Below are 25346 nucleotides of genomic sequence, written 5' to 3'. Positions count from 1 at the left end.
TATCATCCAGCAGGACCTGTCTACTGCCCATCCTATTGAAATACTGACATGGCATTTTGAAATACTTTATTTTGATTGATGTGATTAGAATCTCTGTCTGCAAAAACGGAGAAAGTAACTGTGATTTCTCCAGAGTATTCTGATGGAATTCTGTTTCCGTGGGTTTTCTGAGCTGGAACCCCAATTTATGTAAAAACAATCAAATGAAAACTTGAAATCAATTAAACAGAAGGCTGAATCTATATTCTATGAAAGTTTAATTTTTTTGAATGGAACTATGGTAATGAAAACACTTCTCTATAAAATTCTAATTTTTTGGAAAGGTTCTGTATGTTGAGGCTTTTCTTTTAGCCATTTTCTCTAAAAAAAAATAAAGATGCTTGTTAAGCTAAAAAAAAAAACTAAAAATAGAAAAACTGTCTTTAAATCAGACCAGTAAACCAATAAAAGTGGGCACTGTTGTAGTCACATGTTTGCAACATTGGCCACCATCATTGACCGTTTCTGAGGCAGGGACATGTTCGTATAGATTATACAGTTCCAGTTAAGTGAAAAAGTTTGGTTTAGAACGTTTCCTACCTGGTGGCAGAAGTGATTGCATGGATTTGGCCTTTTCAAAAGAAAGTGGAGCCTGTATTTCGTTGGAGATCCCGACATCCTGAAAATCCGAAGGAAAACACTCTTAGACCATTTTTCATTACACAAAGCTGAAATTTAAAGACACAGAAATCAGCTGGTTATAGTTATATACATCTGAAAGAAAAACAGGAAAGATAACTTGGTTTAAAAGAATAACCACATGTGAGCACATTTTCCACTTTTAGCCACAGGCGTCAACTAAAAATTTGGACTCTTCATCGATGAGAAGATACATCTGTAAATCTTCATTTATCTCTACATCAAACTGAAATTGCTTTGTTCTTTTTTTTTACCAAAAGGTGTTCAACTGATTCAAATACTCCTACAAGGACACAATGATTGTTTTTTTCTACACTTTGTCCAATACCTTAAGAACTGCTTCATTGCTCTGAATCAACACACAAGCATTCCTGTCCAGCCCAATGACCTCATCTTAGCTATCCCACTTTTTCCTTCAGCTTTTCCTATTTTGTCTCTACAGACCAATATTGAACAGCCTCCACCAAATGCCCCCCAGGAGCTTCACCTGAAGCTGGCTGCTGCCTAAAGCAGAGGTTGAGTTTCCCCCTCAAGAGATAAATAAACTGTGAAGTGTTTGCATCATCAAAACAGTAATGAATTAAATAATCAAACAAAGAGCCCACAGACCCGATCCAAAACACAAGCAGAGTTTTAAGGTCTGTCTTTTCTTTGTTGCTTCTGATTCCACACATTTTCAAAGCAGACTTATAATGTAGCAGAAAATCCTGTGTGTAAAAAAACATCTGGACAGTCAGGACAAAGGAGATGGAAGTCGTCCATCTCCTAAACCCTGGCTGGAACAGATTTTGCTGTTTTAGTTGTGTGCTTGGCTTCCACGTGGATGATTTTACATAAAAAGTGCCACATGAACTGGAAAAAAGGGAAGGTAAACCTCAAATCTGCTTACATGTGGAGTTGATGTTAAGCTGGTTAGTCAAAAAAAGAGTAAAGCTAGGTTTTTAATAAGTGTCTTCTGGATTTCTTTGGGTCTGTTTTGTAGATCATTATAAAACAATCTCAACATCCTGACCGTCCCTGCAGAGAATAAACCTGCTACAGAGAGCAGATGAACTGGAATCTTTAAACCTTTTCCTAAACAAAGTTAAAGATAAAACCCAGGACCTGGCCAAGCTCTGATGCCTGCTTTTCTGATGATGGGGGGCAGACTTTAAGATCAGTACAAGTTTGTGTGATCTCATATCAAGTGTTTGTTTGTTTTTTTCTAATCTCATCTGAGCCTGTATTAGTCTGTATAATCCACCGTAATCTGGTCGCATCCTCTGATAGATTACTCCAGACAGAAGAGTTCAACCACAACAAAGACGCAGACAGACACACATCAAAAGAAAAACTCCCCAAACCCACAATTTAAATCAACATCTAATTGTACATAATTCCCTTTAATATTGAATTATTTGTTGAAAATCAATAATAGAATCAAGCATGTTGGGTTATAAAACAACATTTTCTCATATCTAGAGATTTGTGCAAAACAAAGATACAAATTTCATTTAAAATGTTTCAATTCACACATTAAAAACTCAAGCTTATTTTCAACAACAAAAAAAGAAGAAGAGGAAAAACAACTCTTGCATTTTGTAAGTGAAGACTTGGAATGCAGCATCAGATAATGTGGCCTTTGCTCCTCTACAATAAAAAACATGGAGTCTTTACAGACATGTTCACAGGAGCTAAAGTGTTAATGTCATCAGTTATTAGCCATCTGCTGCAGGCTGTTGCCCGCAGGCTGATGGAGAGCAGGTTGGAGTCCCTGCATCAGACAGCGTCTGTCCTGCTGAAGTGTCCTTGAGCATGGCTCTAAGCCTTCAGCGCTAAGGACACTCAACAGGTAGAGGCAACCCTGACCTCCTCAACGTAAAAAAGGAGAAGCATCTTTTATTCAGTTCTCCTCAGTGAGAAGAAGCCAAATTTAAGTGCTCTGCCATGTCAGATAAGCATCAATATTCTTTTAGAATCCGACCTTGTCCATCACGCCACTTTCAGTTCAGTCCGCACAAACCTCACACTGACTTACTGACATGGAAACTCACATTTTAAAGTTAGTTAGCGGATAGCACTTCTTTAAGAAAGAAGGCACAGCAAGGATTACACTAACCATGTCAAATAGAACGAAATATTAAACACACTATGTTGACATCCCAGCATTACACCCATTTATGCAGAAAAGAAGGAGTTTTTTTCCCCTCGAAGAAAGAGAAACAAGTCCTTCAACCTCTACCTGCATAAACACCACCCCAAAAAAATCAAACAGATGGAAACAAATGGAAAACATAAGCACAGGACTGGAGTCAGAGCAGGAATCCTCAAAATTATCATGTTCAGGCATAGCTACGGAAGTTTTTATGACTGTTTTGGGGCTCTACGTACAAAACCCGCAGCCATTGAACATGTGTTGCAAGTTAAACCAAGATGAGCTTTGACCAATCAGGGACTCAGATTTGGTAGTGACATATGGATGGCGTCGCCTTTAATTCATGGAAGGGCCAACCAATTTAAAATTGATCATGAAAAAGAAATTAATAATTGTGGTGTGTGCCCAACTGGAATTATATGACACCAAGTCTTTCTTATATTAGAATAGAGCTGTGAAAAAAAAGCCTGGGAAAAGATTTGCGAGATTTTCACCCCTCTAATAACATTTTGCACCAATCCTCCTCCAACTGTATGGGGGGGACATGCGCTAGTAAACAGCAAAAAAAAAGAAAAATAAGAAGAAATTTCTGTGAAGATAATGGGCTGAAGGCCCGTTTAGCGCGTTCTTGAACATGCATCAAATGTCGGTGTGTACGTAGTTTTGAGCTGAAATCTTTTGCCACGCAACCCACAAATGAGAAGGAAATAAGAGGTTAAAGATTATTAGGCTGTGCTAGTGGGTCGTTTTTTTTGTTTGTTAAACTGTGTTACTTTGGTCTGGTTTTGACTTTCTGCTCAGCTTTAGACTTAACCAAAGAACTCCAGCTAACGAAGGTCAGTGAAGACATAGAAATAATAATGGAAAAAATCCTGTGGAAAAACAAAACAAACTTCTTGTCTGATTGTGTGTGTTGATGCATAAGCAATGTTTCTACAGTGTGACTCACTGGAGAAAAATAAACCTTTTTATGTCTCATCTCCATCAAATATTTTAAAAACAGCTTTAAAAATATGTGCCTGCGTTTCAAAAGCATATAAGAATCCAAGTTAATACAGAAAAAAGCTCCTCTTATCAAAAACAAGGCAAAAACGGCAGAGACACATGAGATGAATCAACTGCTTTGGATTCCCGTTTTTACAATCCAGGAAATACATAGAGAAGAAAGCTACAGATGATAAGAGGTTGTCTAGAGCAACAGCGTATGATCACAAGAACAACTTAAGTTTCATGGGTTTTAGAAAAAGCTGAAGGCTCTGTGCTGACCCAGAGTCCTGTGATCGAAATGTTTTCCAACATCTGTGGGAAAATCTAGAAAGAGCTACTACAGACCCACATCTGCTGACATAGATTATTGTGTTCAAGAACTGCTTATCTTCCTTTGATCAACTGGAACCATTGATTATTTATGGGAACTGGGCTCTCAATCCAAACAGGAAGTACCTGTTGCTTCTAAGAAGCCAAAATCCAATAGACTTCTATTGAGAAATAAACAGCTATTACTCAGTCATTATACTTGTCCGAATAACCATTCTTGCTCAGTCTTGATTGTTTCTCTGACGACGTCTGGTTCCAACATGGCAGTGTCCAGATCATGAAAAAATGGCGAGTAAATTGACTTCACTTTGTTGGAGCTGGAAGTAAGCAGTTTTCTATGAGTGATATCACATTCACTCAATCCAGTTCTAATACACAGTTAATGACTGGAACATGGTCTTCCATGTAGAAACGACAAAGAAAAAGCTCCTGGTCTGAGGGAAGTTCCTGGAAATCTCAACAAGTGAGCGTCTCTGCCTTGCTTTTTTTATGAAACAGTAAAATATCAAAGAAGTCAAAAATCTTTATCTTTATTTATTTTATTTGGCAGATATTTAGATAAAAACATCTGGAATCTCTGGTTATTTTATAACCCTATAGCATAAGCTTGTTACTTTCATTTTAAAATATGAATGAACTTCTATCACAAAGCAATAACAAAAAAGCAAAAGATAAATGTTAAAAAACAATCTAAAAAAGTTCTTGGACAATGACCTCACAGATAGAATAATTCAGATAAAGGGCAGAGTGTTTGGGAAATCCAAATGACAGCACGGACACTGAGGATCTTTGAAATAGCTGTGGAGAATTCAAACTGCACTGAGCTAAGTGTGACAAGTCTCACTATGGTGTGTGTGTTTGTGTGCGTGCATGTGTGTTCGTGAGCAAGAAGAGGGGAAATATCCAAGCCAGTTCAATGAAACAATTGTGTGTGTTAGCCTGGCACCTTTCCAAAAAACCCATCTGCATCCTACAAACACTTAGACACACACACACACACACACCCACACACACACATACACATACACACAACACACACCAACTCCAACAAAGTCCCAAATCTAATCGTTTGTTTTTTGCAGCTAAAATAGTTGTCGGACAAAATTACAGAGGTCATTTGCTGGAAATTTTACAAATTTGCCTTTTGGTGCACCACTTAGAAAAGGTCATTTACATTACTTAAATATTTGAATATTTCAAACAGCCAAATCTTTACATTATTTAAACAAACCAATAAAAGAGGGGAATTACCAATCATGCTGATATTGTATCAAATAAAAAGTGTCTGAAAATTTTTTCCTTCATTATTGTTCTTTAACAAAAACAGCAAAACACCTAAAAATGCACTAACAACTACTGTCTGTCAAAAGCACAACAACAAAAACAAAACATTTTGAAATCCAATCTTTAAATGCAATAGTTAGTGATGAAACTGCAGTGTTTCTATTCTATTAAACATTTATTTTTGGCTGAGGATAAATCAGAAGCAATAGATAATAGGAGTAGGAATGTAATTAGGCCATGCAGCCATCAAATGGCAAACTGACAGGAACCAGTTCAAATCCTCTGACTGACTGGAATCTAATGTTTGCAACAACTTGTAATGATTTTGTTGTTGCTCCAGCCCTGGGCTGCAATCTGGGCTCTTTTCCCATGCAAGAACATCCTCAGGCAAAGCAATGGATACACAACAGTAATTACAACCAATGGATGCGACTCATTTTAAATCCAGCAGCAACGTCATGCTAGAACACAACTGTCCTGAGGAAGACGAGGAGGAAGAGGAGGGATTTCTCGTATTAGATAAGTATGCATTAACTGCTGGAATGAGCAGTCAGGCCAACACTCTCCCCTCAGGAGGACCATCTGTCCCCTCATTTGTCAATGATGGCTTAACAGCTTCAACACACAAAGCACACCATCATGTTATTGACAAGATTGTTGACCTAGTCCACTGTACACTCACCCCTTTTTGGTTGGGTGAGGGGTGTGGGTCACGGGTAGGACTCTGTGCGTTTTTGCCCAGGAGAACAGCCGGGAGTGAAAAAAAAAAAAGTTTAGAAACAATGCAGGGCAGAAAATGGAAAATGTTGCTGACAGTGAAAGGATTTATGTAACTAAAGCAGAACACAGGGGCACAGGCCGTCATGGAGGTCGCCAGATCGAAGGAGTCATCAGTTCAGCATAAAAAAAAAGTTATTTGTCCTCTGGCTTTAATAAAAAACTGACACCACGCATGAGCTGCCTCATGCTAACTGAACAGAAGTTATATTACAACCTTTAGTTTGTATTTCTGCACTTTTATAGATACTTTTGCTAAAGATGTTTCCAGGGGGAAGAGTGTTTAGGTTGAGTTTTTGCTTCAAAAGGAGTTACAAGCTAGAGAAAAATGGTTAAGGCAACGCATGGGAGGATGCAGAAGGAGGTGAGGAGGGAGCAGGAGTGAAATCCTGAATCATCTGAGCCCAGGGAAAAGTAGGTCAGGGTGGCGGGGTGCAGCCAGTGGGCATGTTGGAATCAATTCAGTCCTACAAACGCTTTCATCAACCATTGGCTTCCTCTCTTTTCTTTGCTTTCAGCCCAACCTCTCTTCATCCTCCTTCCACTCTTTGAAACTCTCCTCCACCTTCCTCATCCCTTCTCCCCTGCTGAAAGGAACCGATTGTTATTTCTCAACTTCCAGAGATGGTCTGCAGTTGTTGTCACAAGCATTTCCGCACCCAAAACATGCGTTCTTATGATTAAATACACACAAAAAAGATAAATTATCTGTGAAAAAGCAGCTCCCAGTCTTTCTATGTGATAAAATTATGCCTTCAAAAGGTGGCAAGACCAAAACAAAGGGATTTGGATGAGTTTCCTGAAACAATAGATCTGATGGCAACAAAATACATGTTAATTGGTATTATTATAGCATATGTGCAGTTTTGGTTAAGCAGTGTACAGCTCAAAATCTATAAATATTTTCTGTGGTATAAAAAGAGAAAACTTTCCTGGAAAACCTAATTTTACAGTCAACAGAAAGCCAGACCGTCTCAGGCAGGAGAAAGTGCTTTTTTGGAGCTCAGCACTGTGTCAAATAACACATTCATCCCAGGAATTTATGAGTCTCAGCCTCAATTAACTATTTAATTCACAACATAACAAAAAAAATAACATCTCGGAGGGCTTTACAAAAAACATAGACAAGCTTAATAATAAAAAATCTAATTAAAGAGTCTAAAAGAGAACGAGAAGCCGACGTCTGGGTTTGATTCGCCTTCACTGAGGATGTCTTCTGTATTCCAACAATGTGTTTGTGTTTTCACTGTTTTTATGACTCTATAATGAAAGCTCATCCTCTTTTCTGGTTGAAATGTCAAGCATATCTGTGCACCGCAAGTCAAACATGAGGTTTTTAATGTAAAACTAATCTTTATTTTCATAGAAGTGCCTCACAAACTTTTTGTTAAATACATTTGAATGCATTTAGGTAATCATAAGGAGATTTGTTTTATTCCCAATTAAATAGTTGTTATTCTAAACTTGTGCAATGTTTGGAGTAAAAAAAAAACAATGGTGATTGTGCATGCCTCATTAGAGCGTTAACATTCTGCACGCTGGTCAACTTTTAAAAGTCCAGGTTTACACAAGAAACCTTTTCTAACTTACAACCAAACAACACTGTAGAGATCTAGAAACTACATCTGTAAGATCCAAACATTGAAGAACGTCACTTCTGCATTGCCAACGTAAACATTCATGTTTCATGAGCACATGACATGAAAGCAGGGATTGTACGTGCTTTTGCTTGAGCTCTGGACTGATGAACGATGAGGAACTCTACACCACAGCCGGTCACCTGGGGCAACGGGTTAACAATCCGATTGCGCTGAAACAAAAGACATCTGATCCGGTTCAGTTTTCTTAAAATACAGATGGTAATGTGGAAGCAATTTTAGAATGTTACGCTTAGTCCTGCCAAAACTATGTACCAAATGATGTCATTTAGTGTGAATGGACGCCTTCAAACAGCAGTTTTATTGCACAAAAGACAGAATTCTTGTTCTGACAACAAATAAACACAGTTTGTAGCTGCATCCAAAAATGTAAGCAGAGCCACCTCAACATACAGAATACAAATAAACTTCATCCAGAGATGCTGCCACCTTCCCTGAACCCAGACTCACTTCAGATGAAGCAGATGAAGCGTGTGAAACTGCTGGAGCTTGAAATTCTGTTTGGAAAACAGGAAAGCGTCTTTTAAATGATTCTATAATGGAAACTCAGCACCAGGATCGAGGCATTTGGAAATGACTGTGATTGACTATTGGATCTAGACCAGGGATGTAAGTAAAACGTGCAGATCAGGGTTATCTGAGGACTAGGGTTGGGAAACATTGCTATAAATAATCCATAAATTACTCGTAACTACCACACGTCTGCATATATTCCTAAAATATTGATGCTAAACGACAAGAACACCTCGTGCTGAAAAACTGTTTTTTAGACAAACACATAGTGTAAATAAAAAACTCTGCAATTGTTAATGTAAGGAGGAAAAAACATCTGATATGACTTTTCTATATTGTCTTCATAAAAAGATGGTCTTTTAGTGAATTAAAAATCACAAAATTGTGTTTATATTTGCATCCCTCCAGGCTGCATTTGTGCAGCAACACACAAATAATGAATGTGGACAAATTTAGACATGAATTATTGATCACAGAGGTTGTTGTTCCATTTTATGCTTAACACAGTAAAGTAAAAACTATTACGTACAAGAAAAAGAGGAGTATTGTAATAGGTGATAAAAGAATGAATATGATTATGTCTGATAATAAATGTTCCCTTTAAAAAGAGCTGATCCATCCAACATTAAATAACATGAAATTACTTTATATATTATATTTAAAACAGCAAAGTTAAAAAACAAATTTCCTTTTGTTTTGAAGTTTTTCAAATCCCGAATGGGTTTTATGAACTCCCCAACTTTCCACCTGTTTTTATTCATTATTAAAATGTATGCTTTATGATTTCAATTCATTATCAAATACATCCTAGTTTACCACTAAAAATTGAAAAACTGCTTTGGTTTAATGATGCATTCACAAATACCCTTCTCTGTAATAAATCAGGCATTTATGTACTTTATGCACCCAAATTTTAATTAAAAAGACATTAAAAAAAATCTTCATCTACATATATTTTGAAAAAAACCATATTGTCATTTGTTTTAGTTTTCAATCAAAAAAACTAAATTTCAGTCATGAAGGACGAATCTCAGACTTCCATCTCAGTTCATTTAAGTCCCAACGTCTTCACCATGACAACTGCTTCACATTTGAAGAAAAACAAGATTTGTTTGCCAGATGACTGGTCTTACACTCTAGCAGAAGGAGAATGTTTGTTAAGGTGATAAAATAAAAGGTATTTACATTAAAAAAACAGCTCAGAACACTAAGTTATAAAGGAGAACATATGTAAACAGATTTACTAAAATGCAGAGACTGATCTTGTGTGTGAGGGAAGAGTCCTTTTGTAATAAACTTCTCTTGTTATGCAGCTCCCTTGAGGGGATCAGGATGCGTCTCATTCTAAATGTACAGAAAGTTATTAAAGACTATTTTTATGAGCTGTTCCAACTGTTAATTCTTCAAAATATACACAAAAAGCTCCTTATTTATCATGTTGCAGCTGCAACATGCAGAAAAAACATTTATTTTTTACAAAAAGAGGTGAATGTATGGATTCTATACAGACAAGAGTTACCGTTTTCATTTAGCCCTGCTTATTTCTAATATCCATAACCCCAGACCCACTACAATCATTCTTTTTTGTTATTTTTCTGATGATGGAGGACATATATAAAGAAAATTAAGCTCAAAATTGCATTTTGGATTATTCATTTATTAGTGATTAATGATGAAGATTTTAATATTCTATGTTATTTAATGTCTACCTGAAGTTTTACGGCATTCATTTTCTTAACCAGCAATTAAGTATCAAAAACTTTTATTAAGACTTCGTTTTTCATCAAAAACAACAGCAAAATGGAGCTGATGCATTCAAATGTTCCGGCAGACCCATAAGGCAGCGCTTCATTTGATTCTCCTTGACAAATCTTTGTACTTTGTGAGACTGCACGCACAAGCGCCATTTCCATTCTCGCTTTAAGCCAGACATGGATCCAGATACCCCGTTCCCCACATTTATCTCAATGCTGCCATTGTGTTTCTGACAGCATAATTGCATTTCGCTGCTTTCAAACATTTTCATCAGTCAGCTGACAGGAGCAGCGGCCTCCCTGACTCTGCTGTCGGCCGTCGAAGGCTGCAGTCGCTAGCTGCTGAGTTGATCATTAACTGACAGGTGAACTCTGACCCGCGGGGCATCACATATTTGGTCACTGTCATGCTGACTGTGGGAAGCAGCCGAAGGTGGAGTCATAAGGAGATGGAGGCTGGCAGGTGAGTGCGTGTTCAGAACAAACGAAGCTGACGGGGAGCAACATCTGCTGCAAGAAAGAAAATGTTTTTTTTCCCACATACAGAGTAGGTGATGCAGATTCACAGCTTTGAATCTAAAAACAAGCACTCGTGTTTCTTCCAAAAGCGCAACACTGACTTAGTGTCTTGGCATGGTCTCAAAAATGACGGTAGACTGCTGAGTGTTTAAACCGTAGGCAGAGGAAGCGTGCAACAACCCATTTCAAACCAATCCAAATTTAAGACTTTAGCTATTCTTAGCTCGTCTTGATTGGCCCTGACACTTTATCGCGTCTGCTTCACCCCCACAGAGCTGAGAGGAGAGAGAAATCAAACATACCTTTTAAGGCAAAAAACACAAAGACGCTCTTAAAAAGCTCTAATCTGTTAGTATAGGAGATCCAGAAACCTTTAAAGCTTTTACGACAGCCGTGAAGAGGCCTAAGAGGATCTACAGACCTGCTGCTGCAACATCTAAACATGATAACAATATCACGGAGACAAACTGGCTCTTTAGGTGTATGTAAAAATAAAACAGCCCAAATACTAAACATCTAAATAGTTATGCAGCAACTTTTTTTAAAGAAATTCAACACCTTGACCTCAACTTTTCCTTTTTTACTGTGGAGAGCTGACAGTAGTTTAAGATGGTATCCTTTGACTTTAACTGACGGATTTATTTTGCAAATACAAGACGATGAGACGAATCTGTTCTTGTCCTATGGTCACATATGGTGGGCCTTCAAATATTTCTTTATCTCGTTAGTGTTAGAACAGGCTAGCAGAGCTGAATCAGCACTTTTATTTCCTGGAAGCCATTAAACCATGATTTAAAAGGAAGCTTGATGAGCTTATTTTTTATTTTTTATTTTTATTTTACTAGTGTTGGTTATTAACCTTAAAGCGTAACCTTTGAAGCTGGAGTTCTTATTGTGTTCCAGTGAGTTTTGAGTATGGTCAAACAGTGGCCTTCCCTTAAGCAAAGCTGAGCAGAGTGACAGCACCTCACACTGAGATAACTGAACTTTGCTTCAGCTGAGAAGTTTAGAGCTGCACTGAGACAAAACAGCTTCACACGCTTCATCTGCTCTCAGCTACACCCTTTAGGGGGCGCCACCATAAATCATGGCGCCCATCTAACCCTATCCTCTGGGTCCGTCACGCTCACACCAGCCACCCTCATGTCCTCTTTCACTACATCCTTGAACATCCTCCAGGCCTCCTCCTACAGCTCCGACCTCAGGATTCTTTTACCAACTCACTGTCTCTCCTCTAAACATCTCCAAACCACCTCAGTGTGGTTTCCATGCACTAATCTCCAAAACATCTAACATAAAATAACCCTCGAGTCCCTCTAATTCACACACAGATACTTTGTCCTGCTGCATCCAACCTTCATATCCTTTCCAGAGCAAACCTCCACCGTCCCTAGATGTTCCTCCACTCGTTCCTTGGCCTCACTACAAATCACAACACCATCTACAAACATGAACCATGAATATTCCTTTCTAACCTCACCTGTCAGTCTATCCATCACAACAATTAAGTAGGTCAAAGCTGATCATTGGTGCAGTACCACCTCCACTTTGAACACCTACAGCACATCTTTTACTAATTGTCTCTATATTGATGTAATTGTTAAAAGTGTAGATTTTCTATTATTGTAATTATTACCATCTGCTATTAACATGTTTGAATTAAATTTTAATAAGAATAATTAGTTGCTTGTAGGCTGCTTGTAGATGGAAGCTAGGGAAAGTATGGGTCACTGGGGTTCTGTCCTCTATTCTCATCTACTTCTCCTGTCCTCTATTCTTGATCATTTATTTATCATTTAGCCTCTGTTTGGTGGAGTGCAATTCATGAGTTGTCCATCTTTCCCACTTCCCTCCGGGAGAGCGGGAGTGATTCCAGATTCCAGGTGGCTGGTCTGTACTTCTGTCTTAAGCCGAAGACCTCGCCTCTGGCTTGCCTGTGTTCCTATCCTTGGCCTTGGACTTTGCCAATGGCTTGTCCGTGCTCCTGGATTGGCAGTGGACCTCGCCTCTGGCTTGTCTCACGCCCTCAGCTGTCCCACAGTTCCATCTGGATGAAGCCCATCCGCTACACTACTCAAAAATGTAGTTGTATAGTTAGATAAGCTAATTCCTCTCTAAGAGTCCTTGTACATCGACTGTCCGTCCTGGGAGAGGATCCCTCCTTCATGAGGACACCCCCTTAGGATCTTTTCTCCGGGAATCTGTTTTTTCTTTTCTTTTTACCGGTGAAGGATGGTCTAAGGGCAGGGATTTAGTTTTTAGTCTGTTTAGTTTAGCCATCAGCTTTTGTATTTTATAACTGATTTTATGTTTTGTATGATTGTGAAGCCCGTTGAGACAACTGTGTTATAATATTGGGCTATATCAATAAAATTGAATTTAATTACTGTAAATTGAATCTCACCTCTCTCTTACATCTCATACATGTCCTGCACACTTCCAACGTACTTCTCTGTCATTCTAGACGTCCTCATCCAAAACCACAGCTCCTTTCTCTCTGTATCCTGTTATAAAGTTTCTCTAGATCTACAAAGACACAACAAAGCTCCTTCTGACATGGAATTAAAACAGTAAACACATCACTGAGAGAAAAATGGAGTTAAAAAAAGAACAAAATGTGATAAAAGACCTGCAGATTAAAAAAAAAAAGTCTTCAAAGAGCATTTACGGCTAAACAGAAATGACAAATAATGCTCAAAATATTCCATCTCAATTAAATCCTTCTGTTACAGCAGATTTTAAAAAAAGTTGTTGGCCAAGTTAACATTTAACATTTTCTTTGCAGTTATCTCATAAAATGACTCAGCACTCAAGAAACTACAGATTACATCTGAAAAGAGGTCAGAACGAGTTCTTCAAAAGCGTCCTTAAGTTCAAGTTTTGTTTAAAAAATAACTAAAAACACAAAATACTGGTGGTTTTAAAAATACTGAAAAGTAATCCTCCAACAAGGGTGGCTGTAGCCAAGCTTGTTTAGGTGTAAATCGGTTGGTCAAAGGTTTAAATTCGGGCTCAGCGTGGCCTTTGTGTCATTTAGCACGACACTGAGAGGATGAAGTTTTTATAGGTAGAATTGAATTAAATGTATTTAAATGGCATCTGAATACGACGTAGCAAAACACTGTGCTGTATAATAAGAAAACCATAAGACATCAAAACAGTTGTTTCAAAAAATGTAATAAGATAAATCAAAAAAATAAATTAAAAGGGTAAAATAAATAAAGTGAAATAGATTAGAATAAAATGTAGAATACTTTACGATCGCATGAGGGGAATTCCTTTGTGACAGCAGCTAAGCAGTAAAGATTACCGTATGAAAAAAAGCAGTAAAGAAAGACAAAAACAGCTGCAGAGTTTCATGCTGTGTCAAACGCTTTGCTGTAAAAGTAGCCTTGAACAATGAAGGAACTTGACATAGGTTCTGTGGCCAAGCGTTCCACAGCTTCTATGCACAGATCTAAAACAAAAAATCTCCTCTGAGATTCCTCCTGGACTTTCAGGAGAAACCGATCAGCTGATAGGAGGCTGCACTGAACAGGGAGAGAAACTCAGAGGTCCTGTGGTGCAACATCAATTAAGGATTTAAAAACAAAGTCAAACTTTGTTTTTTTTTCAACATTTTATAGCTTTTTATGAAGCTTGAACTCAAATACTGGATTCAAATAAATTTCAAATTTTTTGCCACCATATGTCAAAATCTAGTATAAATAGTACTTTTCTATGTTTTATGAGTGAAAATTGATATTACAGCTCAGAAAAAAAATGATGTAATAAGTTAGCAATGCTAAGATAACTTGTGGTAATACTAAATCATTATCATTTTAATCGTCTTGTTCTTAAGTTACTTTAAGTTGCTTGTTCAGTTACTTCCAAACTGCAACAGCTTAGAAAAACTGTGCTGCATTCCTGCGGTCAGTGGAGAGACGGGTAATACATGTTCTGCATGTTCCTCTGCAGGGTGCAGCACTGCTCCTTCCAGTGCTCATTACAACTCCATCACCTGAACAATCCAGCAACACTAGGGCCAGAAAACACAATTTAAGAAGGGATGTGATTACGGTTCAAAAGTTCAACTATTTATCCTTTCTTTTTCAAGATACACAAATCAAACAAATATAAGATTTCAAATTATAAAATTTTATTTTTTACATTAAACCAACAATAAGGTCTATTTAAGGAAACATATAGATATAGATATAGATATAGATAAATTAAAGTGCACAAAATAATTTTGTTTGATTATTTAATTACCTAAACTCTGCCCAAAAATAAAATAAAGGTTAAAATGTTGGTTTCCCCTTTCAAAAGGTTATTAAAGCTCGTCATAAACTGCAAAGAATTACCAAATAATTTTGATATAGTCACTGGGAGACTAGTGCAATTCGATTTTTATATTGTAAAAGATCAACTTTCCAATACTTTATAAAAAGGCACTCATCTATTGTGATTACTTTCAATATGTTGAAAAAAACCCATGTTTTATGTAAAGTTTATTAGGGGACACAAAACAAGAATAAGGAATCTGTGACCCAACCGTAACAGATGAATCATCCATCTGCTGCAAATGTGTCGGCCTAAGAAACAGGTGGGTGGATGGAGTTTACGTTTACAGGCACCACCACCCTTTTGTCTGTTTCTTTTTTTTGAACCTTTTATTTGAAAGTCAGCTGAAACCAACAGCTAAAAGCAAATCAGATGGAGCAGCTTTAAAATAAAAAAATAAAGTAAGCGACATCCCATCTAAAAACGTCACAGATGAAAACAGAGGGCAGCATCAGCTTTAGACGTCTGTGCTGTTAAACCCCCATAGATGCTTGGATTGAAGGGATCCGGGAAATATCTGCTCGATTTTGTCATTTTCAGGTATTTTTGTGGCAAAGAGAGCATAAACCACCAGAGCGTCATGGATGGCTGCTGCATTTGCATATAAAATGCTCCACATTTGAATGTCCTTGCCATAGAAAGGGCAAAAAGCAAATCTGTTCCTCATATCAGGTCGATATTTGGAAATTTAGTCCGATAACAGGAGCTCAAATTGCTGCTAAAAACCCACCTTGTACTGACCGAACTATCATGTTTAGACTCCAATTGATGAATAAAACCTGAAGGGAAGTGCTTTTAAATCAATCTCAGCCTAAGAAAGAGCTCTTTGAAAGGCCTCAGCTCTTTGAGACTCCCAGGAACAATAAACATCTTTTTCTCAAATAAACGCTCTTCATCTGGCGAAGAAGAAAATTGTTTTAAAAAAAAAAACATAATTCGGATTAGAACACACAAATGCAAAATTCATGAAGGCTTTTATCAGACTCACACTCTGCCAAAGTAACAGCAACTAAACTTCCTTTTTTTTTTACCCTCTTGTTTGTTCAATTTGTTTGTTTGCATATTTGCACAACCTTTTTGTGTCTATTTTGTTGATAAAAAAAACAAAAATATAGGTTTGGATACATTTCTGTTCTGGCATTAATAATGTATTTAAAAATCGGAATTGATAACTTGTAACTTATTGGTTTTCTAGCTCAGTAAAAAAAAAACTGCCCCAATGTTGGACAGAGAGTTAAAAAAAGGACACGCTTCATGAAGAGAATTCAAACGGATAGAGGAACCTTGTCAAGCAGGCTGCCAGGACTGGACTTTCCTGTACTTCTGGACTCATTTCTGAAAAAGATTTGACAGGAAAACAAAGAAACTGCAGAATTGTTTCTTAAAGTATTTGTATTAACTTTCAAGTAGTTCAACTCATTAGATCCTTTCAGTAAAGCGAATGAATCACTGCCACACTACTGAATCTTCTTGATTTCAACTATAATATGATCTAAAATGTAACACAATTTGATTGTATATTGATTTATTTTCATTATCCATTCAAAACTAGTATAGTTTATTTAAGAAGAAAAAATATTTTTCAAATAATTCATGATTTCAACCGTTCAAAGATGAAACTTGAGTTGTCAAAATATAAATTCTTACATAGAAAACAGAAGAAAAACAGTTTTTCTGCCTGGGAATTAAAAAAAAATCAGAGAAAACTGCTTTAATAAGAATTTTGGTTTATAGCTATATAAGGATCAAAGTGAAGCTCGACTTAACTGATTACTCTGAAATTTATGGTAAATAGCATAGCGATAAACTTCTACTTCCCTTTTGCAGTCCCATTCATCCAACACACAGTCTGACATTCAGTGTGCTGCTCAAGGACACATGGGCAGGCAAGGCAGGAACCAAACCTGCAATCCTCCAATAAGAGGTCAACGGCTCTAACTCTGCACCACGACCACCTTTAAGGTATTTTTGAAATGTAAAAGTACAAAATAAACCACATTTATTCTTATTATTTTATTATTAATTATTAATTTAACCCTTTTTTGGGGAAATCTATGAAAAACTTATGATATACAGATAAAAAACAACATAAAACAATAGTTAAGACCTCCTTAACTCACTAACTTTTAACCAAAAAGACAGTGCCGTTTTACACAAATGTTGCTTCAACAAAGTTTTGGAGTTGGGATGACCAATCTTAAGATTTTTTTTTTAATTCCCAGTACCTACCTATAAAATGCTTGGAAAGCTCATTTGTTTATGATCGTTTTTTAAATTATTTAAAAGTATTTCATCAACATGTAAAACACTTTAAACATCCACATTATGTTTTTAAGCTTCTGTCTGCTGAACATCATCCACAGAGCAAAAGAAAATCACTAATTTTCCACAATCTATTGCACAATCCACTATGAAGCTGCACAAAGAGAGTTATTCTGTTCAAAGCAAGTTTGATGAATTTATTGTTCAAGAAAGAAAAGAAAAACGTACACAAAAAAGAAGACTAAAGCTTCTAAAATTACTCCTTGAATAAGTGGAGCATTTGTAATCATCACATTACCAGCCACATTCACAAAAATCAATGATCCAAACAAGAATTGCGCATTGAAAAAGGAATCAAAGCTCCCCCAGCTTCATTTGAGCCCCATTGATTCATGCGTTTGCTCTGAGGAACTGCATTTACTTAGTTTAGCAATATTGGATCTGAGGGCCGAGAGCATTCAATTGTATTTTGGTACTGTAAACACATTGAGCTGCAGAGGCCTCGAGTGGTTTCAAAACCGCGGCTCTCGAGAAAAAGTGTCTCCGCTGTACACAACTGCAGGAAGTCTAAAAAAAAAAAAAGTCTGATCAATGCTCCAAGTGTCACAGAGTAAACATTTTCCGAATGCTCTGCTGTGATATCCATGACCCATTTTGGACTTACAGTCACTTTATACAAAAGGTTGTTTTTTGAATAACAACATTAAGCTGAAAGCCAAACTGCTGAAGTGTAGGGTGAACTCAAGTCAGACATAAAAACCTGCATCAAAAATTGGTTCATATGCAACAGATTTGATGCCACAGCTGTCTGGACTTACTGTCCCGAGGGGAAGAAATGTATCTTACTCCAAACTCTCTCTGTCAGACTGGGATCTTTAAAAAAAAACTCTCCTTTTTTTCCTGTCATTAATATTTGTTGTTAAAATTCAATGTCCAAATTTGGAGCAACTGTGAAGACAGACGGGCGCATCGATGAACCTGAGCAACGGGCAGTGGCTGCAGATAACACGCTTCCATTTCTAGGTCTTGGGTCCTCACTGAGCAGTTTCACACGTGATCTTTCTCCAAACCCTCAGTTTGCTTGTCTGGAAAATAAATAAGTTTCAGAGACTCAGCGGCCCAAAAGGGGAAGGTTTCCAAAAAATGCACAAAGCACATCCAGAAATTCCTGATTTCTAAGGCTCTGTTGCACCTTTCAGTCACAGCTAACCTGCAGATTTCATTATCATAGGACATTACAGAATATGTTGGTGACTTGTCATTTTTTGCAAACTCTCTTTTAATGTTTAATTAGAGAGTAAATCTGTTTTTGAAAAAAACTGGTTGAAGCATATGCTCATCTTTAATTGAATTTGAGTTTTTGCTTTCTGTCCTTTCCTCTCGCTGAAAGAGATTATTTCATAAATGCGACTTTCTGCTGCTTTGACCATCATTTTCCACAACCTGATGCTAGTCAGGAAGCTAGACGTGGAACAGCTAAAGGAGGAAAAAAAAACTCCCTCTTCATTCTCTTCCACAAGGAAAACCCTTTTTTTTCTTTTTTTTTTTAAATGGTGCCATTTTCATGAGGCAGCTGGCTCATGTGAGCAATATTGTCTTCTTGTGTACAAAAAGCAGCTCGCATAGCGTCTGGGTGTCTCCTAAAGAGGACAGCAGTGAGTGTAGGGAGACGGAGAACAATTCACATCCACACTCTGCATCACTCAAGGAGATTTATTCAGATTTGGTTAAACTTCAAACCTATTAAGTAAATGTCAATATGCTGAGAGGCTAAGTAATGTTGAGTCTGTGTGTAAGTTTGGGTGGAAACATTGCACAGCCATTGACGGTAAAAACAGTCTGTTTTTTTACACAACTCCTCTCAGCTTACAAGGTAAGATGATGCAGATAAGGTCCAGTTGCCTTAAGGTCGGTCGAATAAAACCATTGCTGTGATAATTAAAAGAGGAATAGAGTGGTTACCAGTCACAAACAGGGATACAATTATAATTTATTATCTACAAAGTGTTCTCTTGAACTTTTTTGTTATCCAAAGACAAATATTCTTTTACAATAATAATGATCATCTTTCTTCCAAACACAGCAAATACTAAAAAGCAACAGCAAAGCAATTCAAGCTGCACATAGTGGGGACTTCTCAGCCGGCAGTAATGAAAATGCGTTTGGATGAGTGCTTTGAAGTGAGGAGCCAGAGAAGCATCAGTGTGTGACTGAGCCGGAGATGCCAGCGGAACTCTTTTCCTGCAGACACACTGTCCTGCAAACTCTTCAGAAGGGCCCGTTTGAGATAACCTGGTAAAAAGTGTGACCTTGAACACACGGCGCTGGAAAAGAGCGTGCGAGACACAGCCGCATGCATGGAAGAAAGCAAAAAAAGTTCATTAGCTCACAATTATTTAAGAAAATGACTATCATAGGTTTAAAAATAAGGGAACGACAGGTTTTCTCCATGGTCAGTTTGGGCTTCTGCTTCTGAAATATTCAAAAAAGTTAATAGGTTTTACCCTAAAGGGATATATATCCCCTCCCCTCAAACTGAAGCAGGATGCGACAGCAAACTACCCTTACAAGTATGACCAAACTGCTTAAAACAGATGTACTGTCCTTCTGGTGGAGCCTTACTGGGTATGGCTGCTTTCAGTTATTCTGCTTGATGCAGACGGATCCAGCCTCCAATGACCTTAAAGATCCCTCTGCTTCATCTTTTATTGCAACATTTTCCGTTCCATTTTTCAGTTTCCCGTTCCTCTGAAGCACAGTAGAATGTCTCAGTCTGCAAAAAATTGCAATGCAAACAAAGCCGTGTTGCCTTGCTTCTGTGCACACGCCTTTGTCAAGAGATCTCTCCACCGCCCTTATTAACACCTCTAACAATCCGGCTCTGGAAAAAGTTTCTCACAGTAGTTTAGTCACTTTGACTCTGCTGAAAAGCTCAATAAAATGTATGCAGTACACACACACACACACACACACACAATAAGCTGAGATATCACTTATTGAAATGTAAAAGGGACTGCTGGTGCAAAGCAAGTACAACAATGAAAGATAGGCTAAAATAAGACACGGGTCTTCTTCACACACAGGCAACTGCAAGAGCAGCAGAGGCAAAGCAAACAGACAACCTCAACTTACAGGTAGATCCACCAGGATGTAAAGGTAAATAAGAAAAACTCGCTCTCAGGTTACCCTCAATTGCAAAAATCCCCATGTCTTAGATCATATCAGAGTGATAAATCTGTTTAAAAAGGTACATGCATGCATATAATCCCAATCCAGCACATGCATGCATATATCCACTTTGATTTAATAAAAAAACAGATTTACAGTTCTTTGAAATGAAGGTTGTCTTTGTAAAGCCAATGATTTATGTATTTAAAGTGAATATTTAACACCAGATGCCCTGCTTTAGAGGTCAATCTGCTGCATTTGAATGGTGTCAGCCATCAAACAACCACATTTCAAGATGGACAAAGTGCTTAATCTTCTTGTTAGATTAAGTAGAATCTCATTTTGTATTTTTTATTTTTCAGTGTTTAGTTTCATGAAGTTTCATGTTCCTACAACACCACACAGCTGTTGAAATGCTTATTAATGGTTCAGGATGGGGGTCACTGAGTGGAATCGAGGGAATGTTTCAAACTCTGCTTGGAACCATGAGAAATAAATGGCAGTTATTTGGGGGCTTTAAATTTCACACACACTTCCTGGTCTTTGCTCATTACTCGGCGGCAGCTTGTGCTGACGTGCTCCACAGACTAAACCCCCCATCCCCCGGCCTCAAGAGCCAGGCCAGCAGCCTCATTTCCCAACGCCTCCTCCACGCTTCCCAGCGTCCACACATCCTCTGGGACTCAGCTGACTCCCCCGGCGTCACCGCGCTCTCCGTTTTCCCCGGGACGGCGCGGAGATCGCCGGCATACCGGGAGGTCTGAACACGCCGACCGTCCAGACCAACGGTCGCCGTTCACCCCCTTCCCTCCCTCCCATCCACCCCCAAATCAAATCCTGCCCACTGTGATACTAGCAGGCCGTTCATCAAAATCTTCACCGAACCGCGCAACAGCGAAAGGGAGCGCCCCCCATGACGAGGGCAGCGGCGCCGAATCACATCAGCTTTGTCCTCGAAGTGTGGCTCTGTCTGACGGGCGCCGGGCGGACCGGCAGCAGTCGATGAACGGAAATCCTACCTTTCGACTGAGCGTTGTTCCCGAATAGAAATAGTAGGCAATCCCCAGCACCCACAGCACCGCGAAACACAACAATATCCTCGATTTCCTCCGCATGGCTGCGACTTCTCCCCGTCCGCCCGGCCGTGTGTCTGACCGTCTCCCCGCTCCGCTCGTCTCGGGCCACTAGCAGCGGCTTGTCCCGGTCAGCTGTGTCCGCGCGGGCAGCTTCGCTGAGCGGCTTCGGCAGCCTTCCTTAGTCGGCAAAGCGGAGCGGAGGGAGCAGGAAGCAGCGAGCCACCATCAGCGGGGTTAGAGGGCAAAGGCAAGCCTACTCTAATCCAATCAAACACCGGCTCAGGAAGCCCCGGAGGAGGGCCCGGACCGGCAACGAGTCGTGCCCTGCGGTTCCGTGCTAATGTGGGGTAGGATGGGGGTGGTGGAGGCAGTCCCTACAGGAGGTGGTTGTTGAACATTTTGAGAGAGCCCCCGGACCTGTAAGCGATAATAACACGCTTCATGCTTTCACTGTCACTGCTCGGACGATAGAGGGCGCCAGAGACGCTCTAAATCTGGTTGAATGCGCAAGACTTCAAATTAAAAATCATTTTCTGAATTTTGTTATCTATATTTCTCCAACATTTATAAATAAAACAAGTATTTTTTTCCGACATTAAAATACACCTTTATTATCCGATTTCTTAATATGTTTTCTTAATATACTGCTTCACATTGGCCTATATTTAATCAAATTCATGTTTGGCCTAGTTTTTAGTCAAATAATCTTTCATAATTCATGTAGTCTGGGCCATGTAATTTATAATCCAGGCTGTCTTAATCTTTTAAACCTCTAAAAAACAAAATCACTCCCAACATGAAGCACCCAATGTTTCCAAAGTTTAAACAGGTATTTCCCCGATCAAACTCAGGCACAAAGTAAACTCAAACCTTAGCAGACATGTTGGGGTCCCAGCATTCTGAATTGAACACCAGAAATTAGCCTGGACCAAAAATCTGTTTTTTGTATCCCTCACACAGTATTCCAGATTAAGATTTGGATCATGCGTTAGCTTATAATAAATGAAAAGTATAAAAAAAGAGTTATCAGGTCCAATTTTGGTCTACCTCTAAAGTAAACACAGGAAAGACCAGGATAAATAATACTTTTTATAATCTGAGAACATAGACTGAGCAAATTAAGTTTCACAAATAAACCTATTAATTTCATAATATTCTACTTACTACCCCCCCCCCCCCTTTTTTTCTTTTTTAACCAATTTTGATGTTTTGTAAATTCCTGTCAAATTTGAATGACATAGGAAAAGATATTTTATGAGCAAAACAAAGAAGAGAAACACGTCTTTCCAAAGTGAAGGTTTGGGGTTGTGGTTTTACTTTGGTTTTATTTACAGTGACTGCAGAATCATATAAAAAAAAAAACGGACAAAATTACTGTAATAGGAGGAAACACTGAAACTTGGATAGAAAACTGCATTTCTTGGCCACAGCAGTAATTTCACCAAAAGCTGCAGATAGTCATCTATTTCAGTGCATTACTGGTAGCAGAAAAACATACATTATTCTAAAACCTTGTAAATTAAAAGGTTAAAAAAGAGATGACAAAGTTATTCTCTGTAATAACAGTTTTAACTGAGGCTTATTTTTTCTGTTCTGAAATGCTTAGATGGAATCATGAAACCTACCACTGGAATTTCGATGGTGACACTTAAATAATAGGAGCAAACCCACAAAATCTAGACATTAAAACGGTTGCAAAAGTTTAAGAAACACAGTGCTTATTTACGTTGCAGAGGCCAAAGAAGATTGAGTATGTCTTTGCAACCTGCTGCAGAGTTAAGAGCATAAATGGCTTTAGTCCATTTTACAACAGGATGGGTGGAGTACAAAAAAAGCACAGAGTAAGCAAGTTTTAGCAGCACATGGTCAAGAAAGATTTCATCATCTTAGTTCACCCTTGAACCTTTAAAGAAATGTAGGCCATCTTTAAGAGGTCCAAACTTTATTCCAGCCAAAGACAGGAAGTACAAATTCATTTTCCAGTGTTTTAAAACTGTAAAATAGTTTGCTAATTTAATTTTTTTAGGCTTTGTGTCATTTTACGTCTGATTAATCAGCTTTTTTTATTCTCTAACAAAAAACCTCATTTGTTATGACTGGGATTTCCAATGCATCAAAAAAGAGAAGGTGAGCAAGAAATAAACAAACAATTAAACAAAACAAAAAAACATGAGTGCAATAACTCTAAAAGGAAATATCAAATGAGTAAAGGAAAAATGAAACATATTTTCAAAGCTTTTCTCAATGGGAAGGTCAGAGCAGATAGACAGCCCCTATTTGAGGATCTTATGCTGAGTGGGATTACAAAGGGATAACAGGTCTGAGACATACTGACAGGTCTGACCCTGTACTGGCTTGAAAATAAAAAAAGAGTAATCCTAAACTGTGATGAAAGCCAGCATGGACACAAGACTGATAGGTATTTCCACAAGAGAATAGGGAAGAGATCTTGGCTTGTTTTTAGATCTGACTGCAACCATCTAAAGTTTTAACATTAAAAGACACTAAGTCCAAATCTCAGGTCCATGTCCCAAACTAATCATCTAATCTGTTTCTTCTCTCTGTATGCATCTTTCCATAAAGCTTATTTGTTACCCATACTTGAGATTTGAGGTAACTGCTTTCACAAAAGCATTGAAAAAAATCTGCACTAAATTCCCAAATAGAGAAAACTCGTATTTAGGATAATTTATCTGACATCTCAGCAGACAGGTTGACAGGAAACACCAAGCTTGCTGCTTCATTAAACTACAATTTCTTAGGGGTTCTGGGACAAAGAAATAGAATTTTAGGAAAGGAAACAATTTTATTTTTTTTCTTCCAAAATAAAAGTTGGATCCCATTCAAGTTCAATTAAAATGATGGTAGTTATTATTTGTCTGTCTTTTTACCTGTTTGTCTTTTGTCTGGTGGGGACACGGAATCAAAAGGAAATGTAATTTACCTTGCAACTGCATGAGCCTTACCGCTGTGTTTAACATTCATTGTGGTTCACTGAGGTGCAACACATAGTGCTAGCGCTTGTTTTGTGCAGAGAAGCATAAAAAAGAACAATAGCAGAAATGGGTTTGAGGAAAAAAGGTTAAAAGACTCACAGAATTGTCCATTATACAAATACACTGATCTGATTAGGGACACCACAGATAAAGTCCACCCTAAAGAAAACCCTTGCCTTTTGTAATATAGATAGTAAAAGGAAAAAGCCGAAAGAAGTTGCACAAACTTCACATAACGGCTGAGATTTTACTTGAAACATAAGAGGAAAGGGGAAACACCAGCCATTCGTGATGAATAAAGTCTTTTGAAACATCAAAACAAAAGTTAATCAATAAAACTCGTTTCATAGTAGTTCTGAGATAGCTGAGAAGCTCCTATTGTGTATCTCTACAATTCTTTTGCATAAAGGTTATTTCTGTGTATTTCCCCTGACTGGAAACATTTACAGGTTTAAACCCATTTAGGGTGCTTTCTGTCAGCCATTGTTGCATCAAATCAGACAATCAGTATTGTATGATTTGGTCTTAATCAGCAGTCTTTAACCTGAGAGGGTGTATGTAGAGAAAAAATACAAATCAATACATTTAAACACCTACTCCGATCATCTTTTGATCTACTTTAACACATAAGAACCCAGAGGCAGGAGTTCATTAGAAATTCACCTCTGAGTTTGGCCCCTTCCCCTCCCTCCCCATTAGTGACAGCTCTCAGGGTACACTCTCCCGCTAACATACAGCCCCTCACCAACCCCAACCTAACATTAGCGGTGCAACAAAAATAGCAAGTAGTATTGGAGCTATCCAGTCATACAGTTTGAGCCAAGTGCCAGCTCAGACGAGGAAAACGAAAATTCTGATGCATCTATTTGTCTGCAAGCGGATACATC

The 25346-nt window shown here is 38.2% G+C and overlaps 1 protein-coding gene across 1 annotated transcript in view; it reads right to left on the bottom strand.

Moving 5' to 3' along the window:
- Positions 1 to 21927, bottom strand: part of galnt2 (UDP-N-acetyl-alpha-D-galactosamine:polypeptide N-acetylgalactosaminyltransferase 2) — a 39602-nt gene extending 17675 nt beyond the window's left edge. Inside the window, exons 1-2 of the mRNA XM_004067373.5 lie at positions 21407 to 21927; positions 580 to 658 (exon numbers count right to left, since the gene is read on the bottom strand). Of these exons, the coding sequence (XP_004067421.1) occupies positions 580 to 658; positions 21407 to 21502 (175 nt within the window). The 5' untranslated portion in view covers positions 21503 to 21927. The remainder of the gene's footprint in view (positions 1 to 579; positions 659 to 21406) is intronic.
- Between the last annotated feature and the right edge of the window lie 3419 nt (positions 21928 to 25346).

The sequence above is a fragment of the Oryzias latipes genome, chromosome 3, assembly GCF_053564925.1.
Source record: "Oryzias latipes strain Hd-rR chromosome 3, Olatipes_Hd-rR_3.1".
Taxonomy (NCBI): Eukaryota; Metazoa; Chordata; class Actinopteri; order Beloniformes; family Adrianichthyidae; genus Oryzias; species Oryzias latipes.
The sequence above is the reverse complement of the archived record's forward strand: the minus strand, read 5'-3'. Positions and strand labels throughout refer to the sequence as shown.